At 52.2% G+C, this 26681-nt stretch overlaps 12 protein-coding genes across 12 annotated transcripts; 7 read left to right on the forward strand and 5 right to left on the reverse strand.

Annotated features, from left to right (window-relative positions):
• Positions 1-857: 857 nt before the first annotated feature.
• K489DRAFT_367281 (uncharacterized protein) lies at positions 858-1400 on the forward strand (the record flags this gene model as incomplete). Its single annotated transcript, XM_033602852.1, has 1 exon — positions 858-1400. One exon carries the CDS (start codon positions 858-860, stop codon positions 1398-1400), a length of 543 nt encoding a protein of 180 aa, XP_033463050.1.
• Positions 1401-1715: 315 nt separating this feature from the next.
• K489DRAFT_406814 (UBC-like protein) lies at positions 1716-2328 on the reverse strand (the record flags this gene model as incomplete). The annotated part of the gene is made up of 3 exons (XM_033607298.1): positions 1716-2033; positions 2122-2238; positions 2305-2328. The coding sequence occupies 3 exons, from the start codon at positions 2326-2328 to the stop codon at positions 1716-1718; spliced, it is 459 nt and encodes a 152-aa protein (XP_033463051.1).
• A 978-nt stretch (positions 2329-3306) lies between these two features.
• Positions 3307-4848, forward strand: K489DRAFT_376407 (uncharacterized protein). The gene has a single exon (XM_033603910.1). It carries the CDS (start codon positions 3713-3715, stop codon positions 4607-4609), a length of 897 nt encoding a protein of 298 aa, XP_033463052.1. The 5' UTR covers positions 3307-3712; the 3' UTR covers positions 4610-4848.
• Positions 4849-6057: 1209 nt separating this feature from the next.
• K489DRAFT_331604 (uncharacterized protein) lies at positions 6058-8074 on the forward strand. Its single transcript, XM_033602144.1, has 2 exons — positions 6058-6296; positions 6362-8074. The coding sequence occupies exons 1-2, from the start codon at positions 6222-6224 to the stop codon at positions 7619-7621; spliced, it is 1335 nt and encodes a 444-aa protein (XP_033463053.1). The 5' UTR covers positions 6058-6221; the 3' UTR covers positions 7622-8074.
• K489DRAFT_386508 (uncharacterized protein) lies at positions 7740-8756 on the reverse strand (the record flags this gene model as incomplete). Its single annotated transcript, XM_033606232.1, has 2 exons — positions 7740-8217; positions 8371-8756. 2 exons carry the CDS (start codon positions 8754-8756, stop codon positions 7740-7742), a joined length of 864 nt encoding a protein of 287 aa, XP_033463054.1.
• A 586-nt stretch (positions 8757-9342) lies between these two features.
• Positions 9343-10394, reverse strand: K489DRAFT_376412 (uncharacterized protein). The gene is made up of 4 exons (XM_033603911.1): positions 10045-10394; positions 9971-9986; positions 9815-9907; positions 9343-9745 (listed from the first exon to the last, which is right to left on the reverse strand). Exons 1-4 carry the CDS (start codon positions 10079-10081, stop codon positions 9445-9447), a joined length of 447 nt encoding a protein of 148 aa, XP_033463055.1. The 5' UTR covers positions 10082-10394; the 3' UTR covers positions 9343-9444.
• Positions 10395-10635: 241 nt separating this feature from the next.
• K489DRAFT_350233 (putative nuclear transport factor 2) lies at positions 10636-11957 on the reverse strand. Its single transcript, XM_033602419.1, has 6 exons — positions 11793-11957; positions 11720-11737; positions 11582-11646; positions 11453-11524; positions 11293-11394; positions 10636-11231 (listed from the first exon to the last, which is right to left on the reverse strand). The coding sequence occupies exons 1-6, from the start codon at positions 11797-11799 to the stop codon at positions 11118-11120; spliced, it is 378 nt and encodes a 125-aa protein (XP_033463056.1). The 5' UTR covers positions 11800-11957; the 3' UTR covers positions 10636-11117.
• Positions 11958-12139: 182 nt separating this feature from the next.
• On the forward strand, positions 12140-15146 carry K489DRAFT_376415 (actin-related protein, ARP8 class). Its single transcript, XM_033603912.1, has 5 exons — positions 12140-12406; positions 12487-12565; positions 12867-13254; positions 13306-14184; positions 14232-15146. Exons 1-5 carry the CDS (start codon positions 12364-12366, stop codon positions 14994-14996), a joined length of 2154 nt encoding a protein of 717 aa, XP_033463057.1. The 5' UTR covers positions 12140-12363; the 3' UTR covers positions 14997-15146.
• A 1004-nt stretch (positions 15147-16150) lies between these two features.
• Positions 16151-17222, forward strand: K489DRAFT_367288 (uncharacterized protein; the record flags this gene model as incomplete). The annotated part of the gene is made up of 4 exons (XM_033602853.1): positions 16151-16359; positions 16427-16669; positions 16753-16829; positions 16987-17222. 4 exons carry the CDS (start codon positions 16151-16153, stop codon positions 17220-17222), a joined length of 765 nt encoding a protein of 254 aa, XP_033463058.1.
• A 1805-nt stretch (positions 17223-19027) lies between these two features.
• On the reverse strand, positions 19028-19796 carry K489DRAFT_376419 (uncharacterized protein). The gene has a single exon (XM_033603913.1). The coding sequence runs from the start codon at positions 19698-19700 to the stop codon at positions 19281-19283; it is 420 nt and encodes a 139-aa protein (XP_033463059.1). The 5' UTR covers positions 19701-19796; the 3' UTR covers positions 19028-19280.
• A 733-nt stretch (positions 19797-20529) lies between these two features.
• On the forward strand, positions 20530-23728 carry K489DRAFT_104189 (uncharacterized protein). The gene is made up of 3 exons (XM_033598849.1): positions 20530-20586; positions 20911-21973; positions 22026-23728. The coding sequence occupies exons 2-3, from the start codon at positions 20950-20952 to the stop codon at positions 23594-23596; spliced, it is 2595 nt and encodes an 864-aa protein (XP_033463060.1). The 5' UTR covers positions 20530-20586; positions 20911-20949; the 3' UTR covers positions 23597-23728.
• A 1331-nt stretch (positions 23729-25059) lies between these two features.
• On the forward strand, positions 25060-26569 carry K489DRAFT_311884 (erg13, 3-hydroxy-3-methylglutaryl-CoA (HMG-CoA) synthase; the record flags this gene model as incomplete). The annotated part of the gene is made up of 3 exons (XM_033600815.1): positions 25060-25143; positions 25187-25289; positions 25353-26569. 3 exons carry the CDS (start codon positions 25060-25062, stop codon positions 26567-26569), a joined length of 1404 nt encoding a protein of 467 aa, XP_033463061.1.
• Between the last annotated feature and the right edge of the window lie 112 nt (positions 26570-26681).

The raw sequence follows: 26681 nt of genomic DNA on the forward strand, positions 1-26681 counted from the left end.
AGCACTTGCGGCGAACCGGTCGTTCCGTCCTGAGAGTCGAAGTAATTGTGCGCACGGAAGAGTGTGCCGCAGAACGCCTCATCCATATAAAAGATACACCAACACGGGCAATACGATTACGGCGTGTCCTCCTGAACATAGTCCCCATCATTGCGATTTATTATTACAGCACACGCCGTATTTTTTTCACAGACAGCGAACTTGAAATATGATCCGATCCTGAAGCCCCGTCCACTACTACTACCGCCGGAGGAGCTCCACAAAAAAGTGGGATGTGTTTCGTCTCCGAACTCTATTTGGCCCCATCTGAAAATAAAAGATCACGCCGCGCCCACCGCGTGCAGCGGTCAGCCCTAGAGGCGGCGGAAACTCGGGGGTAGCCGCCAGGCATATGTAGGATGTTTTCATGGGGCCCTTCCATTCATCTGGTTTATTATTCTTCTTATGAGCACATATTGTAGGTCATTTCTTCTACATTTGAGGCTCGTCTTACTATCGATAGAGGGAGGATCGAAGTTACGAGCCTTCTGGAGGTAGGGAAATATCGTCTATGAAACCGAGTGTCGGATTAGTCATCGAAGTGCCCCGTCTCGATCCTTTCTAAACCGACTTCTGTACATGCAGGCAGACACCACATATGAATGAATCACACGAGTGATTCGAGAGAAGTGATGTGTTTCGTGATTCTGTGGATCAATTGTTTGAAGCACCGGGGAACATGCCGGTGTGGCCGTCATAGCACTGCCGGGATGAGCGATCGACGCGGCTACCAAACTCATGAACGCTGCTGTGCACGAAAGGGAACGCAAATGAGGTAGAGTAATAATTGAGCGTGGCAACCCTGACTGGCGAGTAAAATGCCGTACCGGCTCGTCTTCGTGAAGCCGTCGTCCAATTTGACTAATCCCTGTTCGCAAGCACGGGGCTTGCAGGACTTTGATCAGGCCCGCCCACGCCGCATCACGCGCCGATGGATGGGCATGGCCAGGGATTACATTAGCAAGGCTGGCTTCTTGTGCACAGGGAGATGTCCAGCACTTTATATACCTAGTACGTTCCAACATGTGGGCCATGTTCAGATCATGCAAGGTGTTGCCCCATGGACGTTGAAACACGCAACAACCCTGGGCACATCAGGGTTCGGATCTCATACCCGAGACCACTACTTGAGCCAGCCGGGACCGCTGGGTGGGAGACTTCCTCGGGTTCGCCATCCGAGTGATAAATCAAGGCTCGTCAATCTTCACATTCGCGCTGCTATCGTCTATGCATTCATGGAGTCGATGCTCTCATATCAATGCATTCCGCGGCTCAGCTCTCGGGATGAAGGGACAGCCATCATCCCATCCATGATTTCGGCCGCTGCTGTTCCAGTGTCCGTCCAAGTGCTCCAAAATTGATGTATCAATTCAAGCGCTCAAGATGCAAGCAATGCAAAAAAGGCAGCCCTGCTAGCTATGGCATCGTCTGCTTCGCCTCCCCTTGAATCAAGCTCTGATGCCTCTTTTTGTCTTCCCAGTGCTCCTCGAGCTAATCTTGCAGGTCAAATCGACCGATGTTCCTTTGCATGCATGAATTCACCGTCACGATGCAATAGCATGTAGCCCCCTCATTGCTCGTTTCACAGCCCACGGTTTTGGACCTTGTCGCCGTCCATTCGATTGCCACGTCCGCTTGTCCCTTTCATGCGCTACCATTTTTGTGTGTTCAGGGTCTCAGCTACGCGCGAACTTTGTTGTCCAATCCCGCGCAATCCGGTCAAATTCGGCAGGCTGATTCTTGAAAAGATCTGCAATGCTCGCTTCGACAGCATCATCGGGTTGCGGCGCTGCCAACACAGTTGCGACGAGTCGTAGGACATCCGAGATCTTGTTCGGCGGCTTCCACTCCTCAGCCTTCAGCATGCCCAGACACATCGCGCCTCGATCGTCGTTACTGACGTTGGGGTGGTAGATTTTAGTTCGGAAAGATAGAGTGGGTGGTTTGAAAGGGTATTCCTTTGGGATCGTGACTTGGATGTGGAATTTACCACTCTTGAAGAATACTTTGTGAGCTTGGACAGGACAATCTGACAATTGTGCTGCTGATCGATTCAAGGAATAGGGAAATGGGCGGACAAACCTTGTATGGTGAGTCTGCTGGACCATCCATGTAGACGTCCCATAGATGGAGGTCACCCTCTTGCGCCAGTTTGACAACGCATCCTGGCGGGGGGTCGGCGCTGATGCCTGCGAATTCCTGTTATTAGCTGGTCAGTATTGATAGTAAAATCACAGTCCTAGTACGATGTGGCAGCAAGTCTACCTTCATGATGCGCTTATTCGCCATGCTCGTGAGGACTGGTATGTCACCTTTCGCAACACAAGTAGAGCGCGCTTGGGCGGGGAATAATGTTCAAATGCGCACAATTGTGAGAAAGCTACCGCCTCCAAGTCTTCAAGCGAATGTGCGCGTTTCGATGAGTGTTGGACAAGCACCTAATTTTGAGGACAAGCCTGCCAGATTTGTAGTGTCCTCGAGTGATGAGTGATATTGGAGAATGATGATTGTATCGACAGGGCAACCTTGGACTCTCGCAATTAATTGCTGTCAGGCGGTCCCCAATGACTATTAATAGTACCGAATTGAACCCCGGCCGCCAATCTTATCGATTATGACTGGTTCCCCGCCAGGCAGCGAGAGGGCGCAACAGGGCGGATTTCCTTGATTTCCTCGTCCAGTGTGGATCTCAGGACACCTGCTGACGAAAGGTGTGGCGATGCAATCCATGGATCCTTGGATACTCGGGCGTGCTATATATCGAGTCTAGAAAGCCCCTTTCCGTGGCAGGTATCGCGACCGATCGTTGACGGCTTTTGATCCGATCGATTTACGACTCACAAAGCCAACTAGGTTTGTATGTTGACATTGGTGAAATTCGTACTCTCCTCACTGGTCAAAACCTTGGCGATTTTCAATGTTCTACAGTCTCGCTTCTGCGTGGGCTTGCAACACAGCCGATAAATTGCAGTCATAGAGACGTGGCAATTCGAAAAGTAGTGCGATTACAGCCATATTAAAGAACATTCATTACGGGAGCAATGAGCATGTCAAGTGTGTTCCGGTGTCGACGAGAGGCGTTGGAGGAGCTGGAAGTGGCTGCAATTAGGCAATCATCACCTTATCTTTGACCCTGCAGGAGCGGCTCGCCAATTGTTCAATTCTTCAGAATCATTTGCAGCGAACCCGAGCGCTATTATGCTTTCCCATACCACCAATATGAGAGAGGAGTTCTCCATTGTAATACCAAAGTCTTGTCTTAACTCTGTTCATAACGACCAAGTGTTGTTGCCCTTCAGTTCGTAGATCCTCGGTGATTGTTGGCGCGACCCCACCAGTCGTGTGCTGTGTACTATGATGCTGGCGAATACAACACCAGGGCAACGGCTGGCTGTGGCTGCAGGAGGATCGCGTGCCGTCAATATATAAACCCACATGCCCGCCCGCTGCTTCGCAGCCTTCTTTCTTTTCTCGGCACCGCTGCAGTCAACAACCAAGTCCACCTTTGGACTTCCATGCAACGCGTGTCGATCCTCTAAAATCCGCCCACCTCAATATCTCACCTTCCGCCTACTCGAAACATTCGTTTATCGCTCTCCGCTCACTCAGCTCGCTTCGAAACATCCGTCCAACCACACGATCACAGTCAAACTACAAGCCCGCTGTCACCATCATGTTTAAACGCTCGTTCGCCGCTTCATCGCGGGAGCGGTCGGGCAAGGTGCAGAAGGTTTCAAAACGGTCGTTCCGCGACGATGCCAAGCAACGTCTGCGCGAGCATCTCGCCAATGCAAGCCCGGACACGTCTCCGTCGATCGGCTCGTGTTCGCCGAGCCTTAACTCGGCAATCGTGACCATCACCGTTGGGCCGGATCGGCGTTTGTTCGCCGCGCACGAGCATGTGCTGGCCCGCTCTCCGGTGCTCGCAGACCTCTGCCGCGCACAGTTCTTCGAGCCATCGGGGGAGCGCAGCATAGACTTGCCCGAAGACGAGCCAGTTGTTTTCGCTGCTATCCTCGAGTTTCTCTACAAGCATGAGTATGCACCCCGACTCATGCGCGACGTCAAGCGTGATACGTGGTACCTCGAGGATGATGCCGAGTACGAAGCATCTTCCTCGTCCTCAGCCTCACGTCAGGATATTGCTGCTTCGATGAGACACCCTCCCGGACGGCAATCTGCCTACGAGCCCGCCGCATCGACAATTTACCACCACGGCGTGGGTGACTATATCCTCCGGGATACCGTTATATACTGTGCGGCTCTCCGTCTGCAGCTGCCCGATCTGCAGCGCCTCGCTTTGCGCAAACAAGGTCTGGTGCAAGGATTGGACTGCGCGACGGTTCTGCGCAGTGCGCGCTTTGCGTACAGTCACACGCCGCCCAGCGATTCACGCCTCCGCGCGCACTACCTCGCTCTTATCATCCGTGGGCGCCGCACCTTCAAACGTAGCGGCACTCTGCAAATGGAAATGGAGCGAGGCGGCACGCAGCTGTTCTTTGATGTCTTTGTCGCCATGTGTAATCACATTGAGGATCTCTCGGAGAAAGGGCAAGTCTCTTCTTTCTGATTATACATCTCGTTTGTCTTGCTTGTAATCCGCAGCTTTCGGGCAGCTGAACGTGTAAGTGAACTTTACTTGCTGACATTTATCTCTGTTCGATCGCTCTAGTTCCGACCGAACTCCTCGATCCTACAAGTGAAGCACACATGCGCCTCGATGCACATCAGCCATCTCGGATGCGCTCTCCAATCGATTCTGCAACTCTGTTCAAGCCAATTTCTGCTGATCTCTCCTCATTGACATCTCTGCGACTCTGACCTTTGATTCAAGATGCTATTTGGTTCATGTTTGGGATTTATGCTTTTGCTTCTTACAAATTGTCAAACGGGAACGGCGGGCATTAGGGACACTCTTCTTTGGGCGCAAACCTGGAAAGAATGATACTGGTGCCCTCCCCCAGGCGCGTTTGCCGAGTTACAGACTGCATACACTCGAGCAATGTCGATTTCGCATACTTCGGATTGAAAGTACAGTCTGTGAGGCTCATATGACTTTGAGAACAAGACCCGCAAAGCTGGCACAATTGAATCAGTTGTCTGGACCACTCGATTGTTTTCCGCGTCTTTCCGAAGTCAAGAATGAATTGTTTGCGTTTGGTCGCGTCCACGGTCCAAGGACAGTAGACTTTGCATCTCATTGTGCTGCTTTCCTGCAAATTTCCTGCAGGATAGCGCGTCTGAGTGTGCTTGGTTTCGCTCTATGGCCGGGGCTGGCCTGCCACAGCCGCCCGCTATGCTTCCTTTTGTTTCTCTTGTGTATTTTCCCCTCTGCCAACAAGATTGTTTTGCCCTTCTGATCATTTGCACCTGGCATGCAAGCAAGCGAGCGTCGTTTTCCCCTTTTCTTTTCTGCACCGAAACCCAGACTGGAAACATGACAACTATATGGGAAGAGAGCATGACCTGCCACCAAAAAAATCGATGATGAATAAGAAAACAATTGTCGGGATGACATACATTTTCTCGACCGCGCGGCTGGACAGCTGTGGATGTATACTACTACTTTCACCCCTAACTAGTTTGCGCAGGACAGCCTGGCGTGATGGAGAACCGTCTTTGGCTTCCAACTTCACGTGCAATTTCTCCCGCCCATGTTCGTGATGCTCGCGTGCCGCTCACGTCCAATTTAGCCCTATCGTGGAAATTGCTGGACCGGCAAGAGCTGGAAGTAAATTTGTGCGAAGCTGACCTGATAACGCCATTCAACATTGGTCAAATCTCCGATCGACTACAATCAATGCGACCGAAGTTCCAAGCTTGCTTCACGGTATTATCAACGCTTTTGGCGAACCTCGCGTGTGGAGTGCTGTGACGTGCTGGCTGGGATGTGTAGAGGAGTTTCTCACCAGCCAACACTTTCACATGTCAAGGCTTGGCGTCGATCCCCGCTCGTCATCAGTGGATTGCTGCGCGATGATGATGCTCGAAAGCTTGCCCTGGCGCGTTTCTGCAAGTATTGTACTGCTGTACCTCAACCACCACACACTGTATGATACTGCTGCCGACCTGGACAAGCTCGTTCTTTTTCATCAGGCGCTCATTGACCGCATTTCCCTCCATCTTCTTCCACCAACACAAGACCATGACCACGATCCGACGATAGCACGTACGAAATCATCATGCCGATCACCGCGCAGCGCACCATCGCGGCCAATGAAGATGAGGAGCGGAAGGGACTTCTTTTTGTCTTGCTGGTGCGCGGGATCTCATTACATACCAACAACGTTTTATTCAATCTGTCTGACTAGTGATGTTGTAGGATCTTGTACTTTTACCTTGTCGGACGTTCTTCTCACGGCCAGCTCGCCGAGCATATCTCGCTACCTTCCTCTTCGCCTTGACGAGCATCTTTCTATTTGGTGCTGCAGTTGTCGCATACGCCCTCTTCTACTACGCCTATGTGCCGCGCATTGGCTTCGAACGGGCGATCCACCTTCAATTCGACAATGTCTATTCCACCGTAGGCAATGGACTTGCTTTGGGCAGCACTCGGAACCCACACCCATACCCTTACGGCAGTGTGAGCCTCGCGCCGGATCTGGTCAGCGCTCAGGCATACGACGTTCGCATCGAGCTCACAATGCCGCGCACCCCCACAAACATCGTCACCGGAAATTTCATGCTGGAAGTCAACATGTACGGACCTGGGGCTGATAATAGTGTGCCGGGAAGCAATGGCAACATAGCAGAAGCACTACGTGCGGACATCACTCCCGGCAAGGGTGGCTCCTCGTCCTTGTTGGCATCATCACGGCGGCATGCAATTCTGCCATATCGTTCACCAGTCGTGGAATTCCTCTACAAAGCTACACAGCTGCACTGGTACCTGTTGGGTCTTCGCTCCGAGTCTGGAACCCTGGATGTTCCCATTTACGAATCAGTCTCATTTCCCCGAGGTCGGGCGAACATTCCTTCGACATTGCGCTTGGAAATTCAAAGCACCCATCGTTTACAGATCTATTCAGCCAAAGTTCACTTCCGCGCCCGGTTCAAGGGCCTGCGTTGGCTCTTGTACAACCACCGGATTATCTCGGCCATCCTTTTCATTGGCCTTTTCTGGATCACAGAACTGACCTTTGCCGGTATCGCATGGGCCGCCATTTCCGTGCAGCTAGCGCAGCAGGGCAACGAGAATTCGCAAGGAGTAGACAATGCCATCGATGCCATCAAGGAGGAAGAAGATGATGAGGATGCCAAGCAACCGTTGTTATCCGACACTGAGCGTACGTTCCCGACGCTCAGCGCGCAGCAACCACTCCACTATGCCAGCTCGGCATCTAAAGATCCGTCAGACGTGATTACCGTGAAACGCGAAGAGGTCGACGAGCCGCTCGTCATCCCGGACTCCATGGCTCGCGCTACTGAGGCTGACGACGAGGATGAGGAAGAGGATGATTTCTTCGATTCTGGTATCGGCACGAGTCTCGATTCCGCCGGGCCGGGGCGCAGTGACAGCATGCGCCGACGACGTGGCCGACTGATGAGTGGCGCGCGCCGCGATGAGAAGGATCGCTTCTGAGGTCGCAGACAGACCTGATTCCCTTCTCACTGTTCTTTAACGGCCTTTTATATCATTGAATTCTTATCATATTCTGCGCGTTCAATGATGAGCCATTTCCTGTGATTCATATTTATTTTCATCCATATCTCTGCTTGGCCAGACCTCGCAGCATCTCCATAGTCTTTGCCTCTTTCTGCCGATGTTCGGACAATCTCTCCTCCCGCTCGGCTGCCCTCGCACGCAAGATCTCCTCCTTTCGAATCTCACGTTCGTTCTTACGCTTCGACTGGACCTTCAACTGCGCCTTGTAGGAGTCCCCGCCATCGTCACCCAACAAGTCGGCATCGTTGACCTCTTCCACGCCGCCCGGCGCCTTCGCATCTGCGAATTCCCGCGTCACCGCGCTCTTCTCGCGCTTCTTCTCCAGCTGTCTTTCGCGCGTGCCAGGCGCAGCGCGAGGCGCAAGCTCTTCAATACACTCTTTCTGTAGTTTACGGTCCTGCTTCCGCTCGTATTTCATGTCCGCTGCAAAGTTTTCCCGATCCTCTCTTTCCAGCTCGCGTCGGTTCTGGAGGTCTTGCATACTTGGCACGGCAACGCCTTGCGCTCGCCGGCTCGCGGGTAATGTGGGACCATAACCATCGCTGTCCTCTTCATCATCATTCTCATCCTGTCTCGCTCCGTCTTCCCGTTCTGTTGGTTGTCTGGTCTCAATGGCGCGGACGTCTGCGGGCTTTGGCGCCGCGGCAGGCGGTCGCGATGCAAACCTCTCTTGAGCTCTCACCTGTACATCAGGATCATACCACCCGTCTGAGAGCTCTCGGCGGTTCCACTTGCCAAGGAAACTCTTGAATCTACCCCTGACCTCGTCGGCGGACACCTCGTCGATGTCTAGCTGTTTTTGCACATCCAGATAGCTCGCAAATAGAGCTTCGAATTGTTTGAAATCACGCTTGTCAATCGGCTTCCTGTTGTATGGCAATGGTCTTTGTTCGGGCTCGACGTCACGCTCGCGGCGATGGCGATGCGATTCGTGCCTGGGTGACCTTGACCGCCGTCGCTTCACGGTGTCATCTCGCGGGTTGCGACGAGGTGAATGCGAGCGCTTGCGACCATCGCGCTCGTCATGGCTACTTTGGCGACGTGAAGTCATTGTCTCTGTGATGATAGGTAATCTCGAGGTGGTTTACATACCCTTCACTCGCGACCACAGCAACCTATTTTTCGAGTATATTTAATTCCGTTATGTCCGAACCCTAATGGGCGACGATCTTCATCTTCTACTTGCCTAGGTACCGTCAATCTTTGAATTCTTCCAAGCGCTGGATGTTCTGGTCGTAGCTCATGGGCGAGTAAGTGTAGGTCGGTGGAAGCAGTATACCTTGGAGCAATCGATCACACTTCTCGCGAAATGATCTGCATCATTCTCATGAGGCTTCAAGCAAGACACTACCGCAGCGCGGCTTTCAAGTTCATCTGGAACTCATCGCGAGTTGCAAAACAGTAAATTTGCGTAATGATTTACTGAACATTATGGAAAACCAAGAACCTAGAGGATGCATTTTGCGAGCCTAAGTGGTGGAAAAGCCGATGACAGTCAAGTGTTCTATGAACCATAGCGAAAAGCAAATTGCAACATTACATTCATGATCCGTGCATCGCGTGATTAGCCTAAACATATTGGTACACCATGAGACCACTGCAGGCACAAGCCATCTGTTCTCTCTCAAGTTGGGATGTCCGCTTATGGTAGCAAGTGAGCCAGAACGGCCCCCCAAGCTGCCTTCTCCATATACTGTCCTTTGAAGATACAATAAATCGTGATGGGACGAGTCCTCTTTCTATACGATCATCTGAGCCACTCCTTGTCCACCCAATGTTTTGCTGCTCTGGAATTGCTGACCCTTGATGCCCGCGAGAGCGTAGAAGATGGCGGCGATGAGGAGGAGGACGGCAGCGGCGACGAGCGATGTCTTTCCGAGAGTCAGTGACAGCCATTGGATAATAGACATGACAAGATAAATGGCGGCGCGTGTGTAATTCGTCGCGAACTTGCGGATGAAGTTGTCAAAGGCTGGTGAGGTAGGGCAGATGCGGAGGAGTAGTGGGATCTCGATGAACAGAATGATGAAAGCGCAGACTCTGTCGTCAATCGTTAGCTCGGGTCAGGACCATGTTGCATCCATTGATGGCATGGAATGGATGACTGACAAGCAGATCACGCTGAAGATGATCACCAAGCTGAAGCTGAAGATGTTCGCGATGCCCAGCGCAAAGCACAACAGAATGCAGACTACACCCGTCCTAGAGATTGTGAGCACTTTCGGTCGTAATTTGATTCAGTGACGGAATCGAGACTGTGCATACCATTGTCCGTAGATACCTAGAAGCGAGTTGGTCAGCGTAGTTGAGATTGTGCTCGTAACACCATGATGACTTACTGAAGTTCCTGGACTTGAACTCTTCCATTAACGTCATTTTGAAGGATGTCGCGAGGTAGCGTCGCGAAACAGCGGGAAATGTTTTCGCGATCTGGTTGCTGTTTCACCGAAACGAGACTGGGGTCCCAGAAGCGTAGGTGTTTATAGTCCTGTTTACGTTTCTGTCGCAAATCCGTCGGGTCGCTCCTTTTGATTGCGCGAGAATAGCGATGCCGTAACAGATCTCGGATGAGGAAATGTAGAATGCGTTTGGGGATTGATTTCGTCAGCAGATAATGTTTGCATAGGATTATACGAGAAGGTCCCAGGTTGCCGTGGTACTTTGGCTCGAAGAAAGTGATTGCCTGTCTGTGCCCGAAGAGCTTGCGACAACAGCTGGCCGCCGCGACTGCCCCCATGGATGCAGGGTGCGTGCGACGGCTGTGGCTTAGCTAACCCTGGGACGGAAATAACATCCAGCCCAGGAGCTTTGAACCGGCGTATCAGGGTTCATGTGCCGCATTCAACACGGCGCCACGAGTTCTTCCAATCATTTTCTACGGTGCCGTCATCGAAAGGTGCTGGGCCGCATCATGTCAGTGTGATTAGGTTCCTGCAAATGCAAATATCATAAATGTTCGCCAGTCCGTGTTATTGAGAAGTTGAATACGAATTTACACGACCAACGCTCGTGTTCCGCAAGATCGCCGCAGATTTACAGCCACCAAGCGCATTAACAGCACATGCAAGGAAGGCAGGCAGGCCCTCAGAAAGGCATTATCCGATTCGAGGGTTTGTTTGAATGCACTTCATCTCGAAGAAATCAGCGCCGCTGCGATCCAATTGTTAGGCATCACTACAGAATAAATCGAGCAACTGTCTAGTTCAATTCAATGCTCGCCCTATGCGCATATCACGCTGGCGAAAGTCGTGGCTTCCATTCGATAGGGACTGCCATAGACCGTCGATACTGTGAGCGAAAAAGGGACATTGCGAACTTAGTTGTAGTAGCAAAAGCAGTGATGTTGATATCGTTGGCTACCGAATCCGTGGTGTCACGCATCAATGTAAATGGTTCTCGCGAGCAGACGAGCTCACTGTGCTGCGTAAACCAATCGGAAAACGTCATTGAAAATGTAGTAGCTGCCGTCGCTTGGCAGGAGCTGGAAGGTCTGCACATATGACATTGGTCGCTTCTCCTCCTCCACCTGGGATCACTTGGTCAGTCTCCGAGGACTACTGCCTTCCATCAGCGATTCGTTTACGTACCAGAAGGGCGCCGGTGACGATCACCAAGATTCCACCATTTGGATTGCTCGGTTGCGCGTCGAGTGTGTCCACTCGATGCTCGACTTTCTGGAACGGCAAGCCCTGCAACAAGATTGTCAGTCTCCGCATTGTTGCCGGACATTGTGACGACGAGACGTACGACGAGTTTCTCGATGATGCCTGCACTGCCTTGTGTAGGGGAATTTTCGAATGTGAGCATTGACTCATCTCGCTAGAAGAAGTCTATTAGACCAGGTTTTCGCTCCTTTGTCTGAGATCGCTTGCGCACGTAGAGAGGAGCAAGTTCGGGCCGAGCTTGGTCAAAAGTTTGGTAGTAGAAGTCGACGAATTGCTCTGTGACAAAGGTTGGATCGTGAGCCACTTCCTTGATTTCGATCAGAAATTTGAGTATTTTGGTCGAACTTACTCGCGATGGCCTGGAAGTCTGCAAGTATTGATTAGCTCAGGACATGATTGTGTAGCTGTTGCTATATGCTCACCTGCCATGTCGTCGTCGTGGTAGTATGCGCGATCTATTTCTCGTTTTCCACAGACTCAACTGGAACGTATCGTATGCAAGCGCGATTTGCTTTGATGAACAGCTACTGATGAAGTGTAGTCAAATTGCATGCCTTGGTGGAGTGTGTCGTCGACAAATGGTGGGGCGGCGGTCGCGACAGCGGGGGAGCCTGGTTGGCTGGGCTACAGTACAGTACAAATTATGCAATGCAGTCGATCGATCTCTACGGAGAGCGATAAGTATCAAATGCACACAGCGCTCCGGGCCTGGAGTTGTCAACGCTATTATTTTGGGCCCTTGTATTGAATTATTACCCTCTGGTCTAACGCCGACGACGAAATAGTGAAAGGCGATCCAAGGCTGTCACTTTCGGGAAAGCTGGACACGTCGGTCTGTAGGCGCCTCACCTCTTCGACGCCAACATCGCAAGACCTTAACCGCACACGTCACCTTGCTGAAACGTCAGATATTTGTTCAGCAGTAGTGCGAACAGCAAATAACAATTTATCTTCAGAACCATTCGGAGTTGTTGATAGTCGGGTCTCGTCAATATGGTGGGAAAGAAATCTGGCGCCGTCCTGCTCAGGGAGGAGGGTGAGTGAATGGCAGCAACATGGCCAAAACGTCCTGCTCTGATGCGCTGAAAGATCTGATTATTGACTCAAATATCGTAGGCTTGCAACGCACCGATAATAATATGGACTTTGCAAGCTGGCCTCTGGCTCAGATGATCAACCAGAAGAATTACTACACGTACGTCTCGTCACTCTTTCATAAGTCCAGGACGATTTCTATGTTATGAAGGCAATGGTGGCGTTGCTATTCTCCAATGGGTCGATTTGCTGCCAACAAGCTGTTCATCCAATGGTCCATATCTTCGAGCGTGAAGAACTTCGCAATGTAGCGATTCATCATGCAGCAGTTGCCAGGCGTGATAATGCTATGGATCACACGATGACGTTGCAATTGCGCCCGTGTCAAGTCACAGCGCCGACCATGTTGCGCTTATGATAGCACTCTTGACAGTCTCACATAATGACCCGCGACTACGTAGTGAGTTCCTGAAGCGCGACGATCAAATTCTGGCATTGCGCCTACAACAGGAAGAACGCCTGGACCAGCGCAAGAAAGCCGCCGTGGATCGAGACCGGGCTCGGGCACAAGATGGCCAAGAAGGCGCATACGCAGAACCCGAGCCGGACCTTGAGGAAGACGTTCCAATGGATGATGCTGGTAACGAGAATTTTGGATCCAAAACCATCATCATCCACATCGGCAGTCAGAACTTACGCATAGGCTTCGCCACGGATGCTTTGCCCAAGACTGTACCGATGGTTGTGGCAAGAAAAGCAGCAAGGTCCGAGGCCGAAGATTCCGAGCCCTGCCCAAAGAGATTGAAACTCGATGACGACACTCCATCTGAGGAGTGGTTTGGAGAAGAGGTTTGTTCACCCGCAATGTATTCTTTGAACATAGCTGACTACTGTCGCAAGTTCACGAAAGAGTACGCTAGCATGGCCGCAGAGTTCAAAGTATACAGACGACAAAACAGGCGACGAGTCCTTCCAAATTCTAGAGAGCTGGTCACAAAGTGGAACTCGACAAACCCTCCCGAGAAGATCTCTGAGCATAATGATCCACTGCGTGTGGAGTGGACAGAGATTCCAGCCGACACAAGACAAGCACCAGAATACTTCGTTGGTGCTGCTGCGTTGAGGATCCCACAGAACTCGAAACCTCGCTACAAGTTGCATTGGCCAGTTCGACATGGATGGCTCAACGAAAGCGATTACAATAGTCGCAGAGTACTCATATCTGATTTTTTCCTCATCCTGGAGCACAGCATACTGAATGAGCTTCAAGCCCTGCCCAAGAAAGATTGGCATCAATACTCCTGCGTCTTCGTGATCCCTGATCTATACGAGAAAGTCATCGTCGCCGATATTCTAGCTGAGCTACTTCGAGATTTCGGATTCTCGAGGGTGTGCTTCCTGCAAGAATCGCTTGCTGCAACTTTCGGTGCGGGCTTTGGAGCGGGCTGCATAGTGGACCTGGGTGCACAGAAGACGAGCATCTGCTGTGTTGAAGATGGCATGTGCATCGAGGAATCACGTATCAACATGAAATACGGTGGCTATGATGTCACTGAGACGTTCATAAGGATGATGTTGCACGATCGTCTCAATTACAGCGACCTCAATTTCATGAGGCGCCATGATTTCCTCCTTGCTGAGGAGCTCAAGGAACAATTTACTACGATGAGCGACGAGAACATCGTTGTTCAGACACACAGCTTCCACGTGCGCGCTGCCGGTGAGGATACTAGGAAATACCAGTTCAAAATCTATGATGAGGGAATGCTAGCGCCTCTGGTAAGTGAACAGAGTTCTCGATCGACTCATGCGCTGACATCCAGCAGGGTTATTTCCGACCAGCAATATTTGACAATTCCAAAAAGCTTGACGGCCGCCGAAAATTGATTCCTCGCTCGCTGGATCTCTACGATGGTCGCCCAAATGATCCGATGTCAGAGGCTCAGCTTGCCGTTATATCCTACGTTGAGAAGAACATACCATCAGCAGTGATGGCGGAGCCAGCCAAACCAGTTCGTTATGTGCCTACGCCCATGGCTCCGACGCCACTCAAACAACGCCCGCTCGGTATTCCCGCGCGCCTCAATGGAGATATCGAGAACACACCGCGATCGTCGGTCGCTGGTTCGCCACCGCCTGAAGTGGGAACTCCGATGGGCGGCGACTTGACCATCGGTGACATAACCGTAAATGAGATCGCAGATCCACAGCTCGATACCGAGGGTGTGGACCGTACTGTTCCCATCATGCCACTCGAGCAGGCTATTTTGACCTCCATCGACCTTGCAAGTGGCACTGACGAACGGCGACGTCGCGATTTCCTAGGCAGTATCATGCTCATTGGCGGAGCTTCGAAGACTCCAGACCTCGGTGCGTACTTGGAGACACGACTGCGTGCAGCCATGCCACAGTACCCCAAGGAGATCCTGGTCGTGCCGCCGCCGCGTGAATTGGACCCAGCCGTTCTGGTGTGGAAAGGAGGTAGCGTGTTTGGAAAACTGCGCACGACGAATGACAGCTGGATCTCGCCGCTCGAACACGATCGGTTGGGGGCGAGGATCCTCAATTACAAGTGCATGTGGCATTGGTAGATCTGCATGACTTTCCAATCACGAGCATTGGACTCTAGTGACTTTGAGGCTGCCTTGTGGTCTTTGTACATTTAGATGAGATTTTAGATAGTGCCTGTGAACGAGATCGACAGCAAGCCTCAGTCTGTCGAGCAAGCATCTCATGTACTATACCATAGCCCTTCGCGCACCCATCGTATTCCTAAGTGAAGCAGGCGCTGTAAAGCCAGTCGCGTCAAAGCGGCATGCCTGTGCTGTGCTTTGGCTTGACGCTGCTTCAGCGCATCGCGTGCCAGCAAGTGACGGCAATCTATAGCATGCGACCGATTGATGTTCGTGTCATCAGATCATGTATCCCGCGTTTGCACTGAAACATCCCTTACGTGGTATTATCCGAAGGACTACACACATGTGCCCACAAGCTCACCCCTAAGAGCCGCAGAAGCGTGTCGTGCTGCGCGGGCTACTCTAGCCTCACGATATCAAAGATGCATTGACGTATTGGTCACACAAATAAATATGTATCTATGTGAATACATATTGATGGTTTGTTTACTAGAGCAGAGGACATCTGTATGAATGATCTGAAGCCGTCGCCAAGCAACATGCTCAGTGCGGCGCGTGCGCCAGCAGGCCTGTATCAGCTTCACGACGCCGCAAAGGCATCAAGTTAGTATTTTGAAGCATCAGGCGCCCGTTTCTGGTTGAATGCGAATTGTTGCCCATTTATTGCAAGTACTGATGCGCCGTGCAGGTGTCCATCTTTCTTGGCCAAACATCCTAGCGAGGCAAATGATACTCTGGACACTTTGCATTGTATTACCGCCAAGTGACTATGTCGCTTTCGCCTGATATGCAGGATGAGTCCAGAAGCGCATTCGTTCCTATTGCCGCGATAGTACAGCCACATCCCTGACTTGTCGCTTACGAGGACTTGTATCCGTATGTGTTTCATGACGTGGAGCATCTCCACCAGCGGTAACAATGTCAGAGGCACGAAGGTGCTCTACTTCAGCATTTCGTGGTGCTCCTGATGTCCGAATGAGATGTATAAATTGTGACAGCCACCTTCACGGACAGGATCCTTCATGTTCTGCATAACATAGTGACTTCTATAACTTCGAAACAACTCCGTCAATCTCGCTTCATACATCCGACCTAAAGCCGTTTTCAGTATGTGGTTCGGTGGCATCCTCATTGCCGGACTGGCCGGCAGTGCGGTCGCTTCGTTTCAAGCATCCATCTCGGGGCCTGCTGCAGTCACGGCTGCGAGCAAAAACGATGGCGTGAGCAAAGGAAAGAACAAGTGGGTCGCCTACAAGGGTGATGGCTCCATCGAGCATGGATGGCCGAAGAAGTCCCAATGGGTTTCGTTCGAGTACATGTGAGTCGATGAATATGTCGCTTGTCGAGAGCTGCCAGTCCATCGCGCCAACTGACAAGTAATGTAGGTGGACATCCAACAAGAAAAATCTTTACAACGGTTGCAAGGAGCACAACGTGGCGCTCAACACCGAAAAGGAGATTGCGGGCATTTTCAATGCGATTCAACAAGTTGCCAAAGAGTCCAAGGTGGACCATCGCTTCATCCTGGCAGAAATTCTCCAAGAGTCAACCGCATGCGTACGGGTTCAGACCACAAAGGCTCCGGGCGACGTCGAGATCTTCAACCCGGGCCTTATGCAGGATCATGGGTATGTTGGCTTTTCTGAGTTTGAGACCATCAAGCATGTTGTGATCGTAGACTCAATATACTGACATTTACCGTACTTCGCAGTGGCCGGAACACTTGTAACTGCGAGGTTGCAGATGAGTACAACCAAAAGTGTGGCGTCGTAAAACCTTGCCCAAACAGTAAGTTCATCTCAGCTTGCCCATGCCGCCTCGGGTGTCGACCGCCACCTCCGAAGGAGGCGTTTGACATTGCTCTGCCGTCGACGGACTGCAATACTTGTTCATTCATATCATCGTAAATGAAATCGTGCTTGCCGCTGACGTGGCGGAACGACAGAAACCATCCTCGGTATGCTGCGGGACGGCGTACAAGGGACAACCAAGGGTGACGGTCTCACTGGACTCATCACCAAGGCCACGAAACAAGGAGCCAAAGACGCTCAAATATACTACACCGCGGCGTGGTACTACAATAAAGGAGATACAGGCAAGAAGGTCGGCCAGGAAATCGGAGAATATGCTCAAGATATTGCAAATCGCCTCACAGGCTGGCTGGGAGACAAGAGGGCATAAGAATGGAACACAACCAGACGAGCACGTGACATGTGACACTGAGTTGGTGTTCTTTGTTGACGAATTTTGGGAACCATACCAAATTGGGTAATGGTCATTTTTGCACTCGCTGGCGAGTGAATTTGCCTTGTGGACGCGACTCGCCTTTTGCGGCTTGAGCAGTCTGCATTTATTTCTTCATAATTACCTAGGCTGGTAGCCTTAATAATAATGACAACTGAAATGAGTTTGACCTACTGAGTCCTCGATAGTGGTGGCCGTGAATCAATACAAAGATCTTGGAACGGATCTCTCTACTGAACTTGATCTCGTGGCACCTTTTCTCATGGAAACGGCTGGAAGTACTCTATCTAGATTTTGGGAAGCATTGGGACGACTGTAACGCTGTTCAGGCTATTGCAGTACGAACGCGGGATCCTGGTCACGGCCACGTCATGATCCTAGAACGACTTGGCATTTTCTCAAGACGATGTCGATGGGATCATGAGCATGCCGCGTGGGTGCTCCCACAGTGAAGCCAGCGCATCGAAATTTGACCCATAGGATGTCAGTATTCTCGTCCCAATCAATGGAATCGATCATGAGACTTTATTGCGGTAGCTTGACATGCAGCTTGACGTTTTAATCGTTCGATAATGTGTGAACATCGGGTTTAGCCGCAGAGCTGGCGAGGCATGGCCGATATCACTAAGGTAGTTGCGATGGCATCGCATGGTCATGACGATCGTGTCTAAACGATAATCGATCATTACACGTAATAAGAGCGAGAGTATGTCGTGGGCACCGTAGTATTAGACGATTTTGCTGCCAATCGACAAGCAATGCAAGGCCGCGGGCTATCGGCTTTGACACATCGTGACGAGCTCCGAAGGCAAAAAGTGTGGAGATACCTGCTTGATGTCGGGGAATCTGCCGCCGCCTTCGTCATGTGTGGATGGGCATCTTCGTCAGCGTAAATGAGATCCATGAAGGACTGCACCTCGCTCGGTAGCTGGCGGGGTGGTCGTGAGCCAATGCTTGTGTTTGTCGTCACCGAGCGACGTTAGTATGCGATGTCCAGTCATCGATGCATTCTATGCATCATACATCGGACATCATGAGCTTCTAATCATGGATAAGGCTGAAAACACCCGACTGGTGAGAGGGAAACATGACTCGCGGCAGATGCAGCTTTGCTGATTTCCAAGGTTTGCTATGGCGGATGATCGCCTCATCATCGGAACAGGATACTATAGACGCGATCACGCTTCCCCAGTCTCAACACCCATTGTGCCCCACAATACTGGCGTGCCTGAAGATCTTTCAATTTTGGATGTCGAAATGGAACCGTGATTGCAGCATCAATTCAATGAATAAATTTAGCGCCACGATGGGATGGCCTCAAGGTATGACATTCGAATGATCTAAGATCATCAGAATCTCATACAATCGCCTATAAAATCTCTTCCATCGGTTGTCTGCAGGCACGCCAGACTGTAGAGCGAATTGAGGTTTCAGTTGGACCAGAAAGTGGTTCTTGAGTCCCTTGAATTTAGTAGCAAGTTATTAAATGGTTAGTACAGTACACCGCAGGCTGTCGCACGCAATCAACATAGGAATACTCGCAATGGAAGCCTGCAATATCAACATTCACGAAAGTGTGATCAGGTGGTGAGGCCTGGGGTGCATCGAAACGAGCCTGCCCAGGTGGACACACAGGTCACTTCTGAGCTCCCCGGGCCTCACAAGACATTTCCACATGACCTGTGGCGGGCGCTCACTACTGCACAAACGAAACAAATCCTGTTGGGCTAGACCCATACATTGTACCTGTTTGCGCATGCCCGACAGAGTATTGGGACCATTGGTTTGGCTGCGCATTCCGCAATAATAAATCAAACTCACGACGATCACCTCCCATGATGGCTTAAAACAGGTAACAAGACACACGTGGAGCTTTTCGAGCTAGAATCCTCAATGCAAAATCGAGGCGTCCGCAGGCGAGGTTGTGGGAGCCCGTTGCCGCTTGTGCTACCCCGACGACGACGAGCCACTCTGAGCCGTTCGCCAGACCGCCTTTCAAACAAAGTCCTTTTTGGACTCAAAAAGGCCAGAAAAACGTCCAGTCAGATCTGAGACCGTGGCAACGTTTCTCTGTGTGTGCTGCCAGTGCAGCTGTTGGTTGGAAACCCCTGCGTTACGCGCTTTGCGGGATTTTAAGACTTCACGTCCGTCAAGGGATAGAAAAATTCGATGCCAGCACACCGTTGCGGCCGCGGCAAATACAACGACGATGAAGGACACACTGGAGAGTATGCTGTAGCGAGAGAGACCTCCTCGATCTCGATGTGGCGGAGGGGAAAATGGCTCACTGCTTGGGGCTCGCGCGGGGCGGCGATTGGATCGTCGAAACAGACGGCGGGGGCTTAAGGATTCCGGCAGCGATTTGAGAAGAATTATCCTCTGCTGGCGACTCGGGCTGGAATATTCTTCATCCATCTCGATGCGTACAAGACTCCACAGCAACGAATCCGATTTCAACATCAATGCAAATGATAATAAGTCATGCTCGGAATGGCATCGTATCGTATCGTACGTAGTGCTGTAAGATTTCCATCCATTCCTCCTTGGCCGCGTACCCACCAGTACTGTACCATGTCTTCGCATTCCGTGGGCTGCACAAATGCTGTCGTGGCTGTCTACGGATCATGGCCCTAAACTGTACATGGCAGGGTTTCTCAGCCGTCAATGAGGTCAGGCACTGGACAGAAATCGCAACAGCTTGCCTACCTGGGCAGTCGCGAACCCGCGCTTCCCGACCATGACCACAGGGACAAGTCAATGCCCACAGAACCTCTCAATTGTTACCACTCTGCGCCAAGTTGGCCTCTACGTGATAATGGGAATAATTCAACATGCACATCAACGAGGCAGTGTATCGTAAGCCGGGCGCAGACAGAAATATACTGTAATGGATGTGAATGTCTCGGTGGGTAGTGTATGGTAGTCGTGCCTTTCCCAAAGCAGGGAGCCGGCCCCCGATTCCCACAATCGTGACCTGCAGGTGTGGTGTGTGACGCAAAAGCAGAGTGTGCCCTGATACGCCTGACAGGCCCTCACGGCCCTCAAATACTGTATTGCGTCCGCCCGACAGTCTTTTCACCACTTTCGACTCTCTTCTTCCCCTCGATGCCTGGTTTTCCTCCTCGTTGAAAATCGTGTCTTCATTCATGGCTGCGACTCCACCATTCGACTCTTATAGGAATTCAATCGCTTGACCTGTCAACGTCACCACCAGGCTTTGAGTCTACCTCGCACTGGCCCGTCTCGTTCTTCTTACACCCATTGAATCAAGCGGAGTTAAATTGCTGTGCTAAGCTTTGAAATTGTAAGCATGACCATGTTATCCGGCTGTGATGCACCCAAAAGCTCGGCTCGTTGCAGCAGCAGTAAGGCCATTGAGGACGAGATCTGGCGGTGTCTGATAAGGGCTGCTGCACGATCGCCTAGCGAATCCCGTATCTGCCACAAGCATGGTCAGGACTCTGGTTCGAGAATGTTGAGCTGCACACCCGGGCCCGCGAAGTCATCATCCCAAAAGCAATGGCTTTGTCCTTATCTTCAACAACCAGCAATCGGCAAATCCTTGCTTAGCATATAAGCTGCAGCTGCTTGCATAGACCTTCGTTGGATTCTAGCGAGCCTGAACTGACACCAGCTATAGAATTCACAATCCGTTCAAGCGACAATGTCTACTCCAAATATTCCACCTCGGCCGCAGCGCACTCAGGCGAGTGCAGCAGCAGCCCACGATGAGACCCCAGTAATCCCTCCTCGCCCGGTCCGCAAAGTCGACCCCTCGCCTGATCGTGAAGCCTATTCACGCTCGCCTTTCAACATTCTACCAGGCGCTGTCAGCAGACCGCCCCCGAGCCCTGCTCGCGCAGAGGCCGATGTCCCGCGTCGCCCACCCAGTGTGGCTCTGCCAAGTATTGGCCAAGAAGGCTCAGAATACTCGAGCTACGATCAATTGCCCGCGGATGCCCTAGAGGCGCAGAAAGGTCTTGAGGCTGACGGACAGACTAAGAGCGTGTCAGCCGATCTGCCTATGCACCAGCCGACCGCCTCGGTATCACAATCAGCTGCGACCCGGCAGATCCAGACTGTCACGCGGACAGATTCCGCTTCGGCTGCAGCTGCAGGCATTGGCCGACAGTCGTCGTCGGATCACGCCGCTGCCGAAGCTGGCAGCGTTCCGCTGACACGCACCACAAGCAACACGGCCGGCGGACGACGGCCGTCCTCGACCGAGCCACACCCACTACGAGCCCGAGCGAGCTTCAATCGCTCGACGGCGAGCCTCCACCCGCAGGAAAGGACAACCTCTCGCCCACCGAGCGCTCATGGCGACTACCATGGAATTCCCGAGATTGGTCGCCAGATTCCCCTGTACAAGAATGCCGGTGATGTCCAGGCCCCATCGCCTTCGCTGAACCAGACTCAACACGCGCCAGGCATCGGATTTTTCAATGATGGTAGCTCGCCTCGCAACCACACCAGAAAGAGAAGCACCCGACAAGAGTTCGGTCCTCCAGACAGCTACGGTATTCGTCACGACCACGAGCGTCAAGATAAATTCGAAAGAGATTGGCAGGCGAAGCACCCGGAAGAGGCCGCTAAGGAGGGATATCACCTCCACGTGCCTCGGCCACCCACTGCGCTCACTAGTGAGCAATTGCAGAAATTGGTGGACCAAACAAACCCGGGCTCAGGTGTGCATCCTTTCGAGTAACAATCGTGAGTGATATACTGACATGGTCATAGGAAACTCCCGCGATGCTGCAGGCACACCTGACATGGATGATGTGTTGGACGCTACTGATGAATACAATTCTCGTCAAGGGCCCACTCAGCCGGGCCTCGGAAATAATGCCACGGCTTCGCGAGCGATATCAGAGGCGGGCGACGACCACATTCTCCATGTCTCCCGCAGTGCAAAAAGATCCAGTCGGATATCAGTGGGTAGCACAGAGCATGCTCTCGAGCACATCGACCGTGGCTATGGCAGCGATCGTGACTTGCCCATTCTTGCCGCGGATGAGGTCGTCAAACGCCCAAGCAGTGCATTCATGCATGCTGCGGTGGATCGCTTGGACGCAAACGGCGACGAGTACTACGAGAGTGACCAAGGTCACGCAGCAGATGACCGCCGCAACAGTGGACAACACGGTAGTCGTCCATCAAGCCTGCACGGCGCTGTTCTTCACCGGTACAATTCGCATGAAGAACAAAACAATAAGCACTTGGCGGAAATTGAGGAGTACGATCCTTTGTTCCCCGACGACGACGACGGTAAAGCTCGGCCGAAGAAGACGCAAGCAGCTGGCCGCTCCGACCTGGCACACATGCATCAATTCCCGAGCAGGGACGTGTGGGAAGACACCCCAGACTCGCTGCAATACTCGGCTGAAGTTTCAACACCAGACTTAGAACGGGAAGAGCCAATTCTTGATGCTGCACCCACCGCTGCAACCTTCGAGACGCCTGAAGCTGAGGCCCGCCGTCGCGAAAAGAACCCCGACGATATGCTGAGCGACAATAAGACATTCATCAAGCCCCGCTTCAGGCCCGGCTCCCGTGAGCCACATGACCGTGCTGGTGCCAAGCGCTTCCCCAGCTCCGACGTGTGGGAGGATACGCCTGACAGCATGTACCTTGAGACTACCGTAGGTGGCCCACAGGAGGAGGATGCTGCTGGTGGGCCGCAGGAGCAGGGACCTGGCTCAGGATCCGATGCAGTAGCAGCCAGCCGGTTGGCGCAAGACGTAACGCCGGAGGCACTCGACGATCGCATCGCTTCCGGCTCGGCGAATATCGGCGATAAATCGCGACCTACTGTTCCTGCTCGACCTGTTCGCCCGACACGTCAAGACGAGGCACCCGCTACTAAGCCGAAACCTGCTGTGCCGGCCCGGCCATCCGGTGACAAGATTGGTGGTATCCGTGGCAATGCCAATTTCCTCAGCGACCTCAATAACCGTCTCAAATTGGGACCGCAAGGACCACCGGCGCGCAAAGAGCCGTCAGAGGCCGAGACAGCAGCTGCGGAAGAAACGGCTAAAGCTCCTTTAGCTGATGCCCGCAAAGGTCGTGCGAAGGGCCCAGTGCGTCGTAAGGCGCCCACCGCCACTACTGAGCTCAAGTCTGCGAGCTTTGCTCTGTCGCCCCTCATCACGGTTTGGTCGATTGACGAAGAAGATGAACTTCAAGTTGACTCGGATCCTGTCCCTGCTCCATCAGCAACGACCACTGAGCAGGCGGAGCCGGCTGTTATTCCGGATTTAGAAGCTGAGATTGTAGAAAAGGCGCAAGGAGATGCGGTATCTGCGGCATGACGGAAATGGATCTCGACTTGCGTTCTGGGCGAGGAGTCGCATTGATGGATTATAATTACGGCTGGACATGAAGACATCTTTGGCGCAACAGGCGGGTACATAAAAGCATGTCTATTTTCCCTTCCTATTTCCAAACGTTTCATGTTGATCTCTTGCATGTCCATGCCACGCTCGGCGGCCGCTTTCTCCGTGTCTTGCGTTCTGTGGGTGAGTGCACGGAGCACGTTCTTCAGGGCGGCATTGGTATTCCCGTGGCCAGTCGCGCTAACAATGATAACCCAAGGCATATGAGCCCCTCCTTTCCCTCACCGACCCAGCAATGCGCGATGCGATAGTCGACCAACGGATATCATAGACAACCATCAGAAGCCTGGAAAGCAGTGCTACTTGCCACAAGTAATGCGATCGAAAGTATCTACGGTACTGTCTCCTGCCCCTGCCCACATTTGGAGATCGACATGCTCGACATTGTAAATAATAATAGTAAACAATAACAACGGAAGGATGTATTATCGCCGCACGGAAGACGGCTTTGAACATGATACGATTTTTGCGAATAGACCACCTGCTGTGCACACACATGGGGATATCGACGAGACCTCAACGGCGTCCAATGATGGTACGACTTTCATCTGACTACATCGCCCATGTATCTCAATTTCTATTGTAATTACCCACAGCCCTGGAGCACGATAGTCCCAGAATCGACCATTCAAATGATTTGTTACAATGACAGCAAAATGAGACCCTGCAGGGTGAATTGCTCCGGGCTCCGGCGGCGCGTCTCCCGCGCGTTGAAATGTGCGTGCGTCGTGCGATATGGACTTTTTGAGAGAAAAAAAATGGGCCGACTTTTTGGACGAGCAGACCATTGCATTCCCTTGCGCGCGCAATTAGAGAAAGGCACCCCACCATTCCCTGCTACTACTGTATCGGAATAACGTACTACTGCTGCTAATCAACTGTTGCTACCACCACCACCACGACCTTCACGCCATCCATTTGCTGCTTTGGGCGGACATTTGCTGCACCTGCTGCTGCGATCGCGTGTCTTGCCATTCGGCCGTCTCTCACCGTCTTCCCAGATTTCGAAAAGGTTGAGCACAAGTCTAATCGGTGGGAGCGATCTTGATAGTCGTAATAATAACACTGCTCGCCTCTTCACCTCCCTGCTTCCTTTTCTGTTGTCTTCCTCTCTCAACTTCTTCCTTCCTGGTAGCGATTCTTCGAGTTGATCCCTCACAAAGCTCCCTGACGATCTGTGCACTGAGCCTTACTTAAACTCTGTCTCCGCAATATTTACGTTCCTCTGCACCTGTCTCGATACCTTTTGTCGTGCGCACAGAACAGTCCGGCGCCTTGCGGGAGGATCAATCTTTCGAAACGAGATCAAGTTCTAATCGAAGAAGCTGTTGGAGCTCGACTAGATTTTAACCCGATTCATAAATTCTTTCAATCACAAAATGGACGCCCGCCCGCGCGACATCGGCATCAAGGCCATCGAGCTCTACTTCCCGAGCCAGGTGAGCACTCTCTGTTTCTACTGCGTGGCTGCCGCAACCAAACTTCTGACACTTCATTCTTGTCAAGTGTGTCGACCAAGTCGAGCTCGAGAAGTTCGATGGCGTCAGTGCCGGCAAGTACACCATTGGCTTGGGTCAAACCAAGATGAGCTTTTGCGACGACCGGGAAGGTAAGCAGCGTGTTCGAAGATCAATGAACCCGAGAGACGCGGTGGGCTGACCATGATTCACAGATATCTACTCCCTCTCATTGACCACTGTCTCCTCACTCCTCCGCAAATACAACATCGACCCTAAATCGATTGGTCGGCTCGAGGTCGGCACAGAGACCTTGCTGGATAAGTCAAAGTCGGTCAAGACCGTCTTGATGCAGCTTTTTGCTCCTTCTGGTAACACCAACATCGAAGGTGTTGACACCGTCAATGCCTGCTACGGCGGCACAAACGCACTGTTCAATGCAATCAACTGGGTGGAGTCATCTGCATGGGATGGTAGGAATGCAATCGTTGTGGCTGGTGACATCGCTCTCTACAAGAAGGGAGCTGCCAGACCCACTGGTGGCGCTGGCTGTGTGGCAATGCTAGTTGGACCTGACGCACCCCTTGCATTCGAGCCTGGTCTCCGCGGCAGCTACATCACTCACGCCTACGACTTCTACAAGGCCGATCTCACCAGCGAATATCCTCTCGTGGACGGTCAGTACTCCATTCGATGCTACTCCGAGGCCGTCGATCAATGCTACAAGGAATACACCGCCCGCGAGGCGAAGCTTAAGAGCCAGTTGAACGGACACGCCAATGGCACACACGCCGAGGTTGAAACAGCGCTCGATCGCTTCGACTACATGTGCTTCCACTCGCCGACCTGCAAACTCGTCTCCAAGAGCTACGCCCGACTGCTCTACAACGACTACTTGGCAGACCCCGAGAACCCAATCTTCAAGGACGTGCCAGCAGAGATTAAGAGCTTGACATATGAGCAGTCTATCACGGATAAGACGATCGAGAAGACCTTCGTCGCTCTTTCGAAAAAGCGCTTCGCTCAGCGCGTGCAGCCGTCCGTCGAGGTTCCTACCCAGTGCGGTAACATGTACTGCGCGTCGGTCTACTCCTCGCTTGTCTCGCTGATCAGCAATGTATCGTCAGCTGACCTGCAAGGCAAGCGCGTAACCATCTTCTCGTACGGCTCCGGTCTCGCCTCTTCCATGTTCTCGTTGAAGGTCAAGGGCAGCGTCGAGGAGATGGCCGGGAAGGTGGACCTCCACACCCGTCTCAACGCCCGTAACATCGTTGCGCCGGAAGTCTACGACGAGAAGTGCAACTTGCGTGAGCGCGCTCACCTCAAGAAGAACTACAAGCCCGAGGGTGATGTCGAGACCCTGACCCCGGGCACATACTACCTGACCAACGTCGACGACATGTTCCGTCGCGAGTATGCCGTCAAGCAATGATTGTGCCCAGGTTGTGATGTGATGCGAACATGAGACATGCATTGGGAGGATATGATAGGATAGGATATGGCCGGTTTAATGGGCAGGCAACTGCAATCGGCTGGTGAATAAT

The sequence above is a fragment of the Dissoconium aciculare genome (genome assembly GCF_010015565.1).
Source record: "Dissoconium aciculare CBS 342.82 unplaced genomic scaffold K489scaffold_2, whole genome shotgun sequence".
NCBI lineage: Eukaryota > Fungi > Ascomycota > Dothideomycetes > Mycosphaerellales > Dissoconiaceae > Dissoconium > Dissoconium aciculare.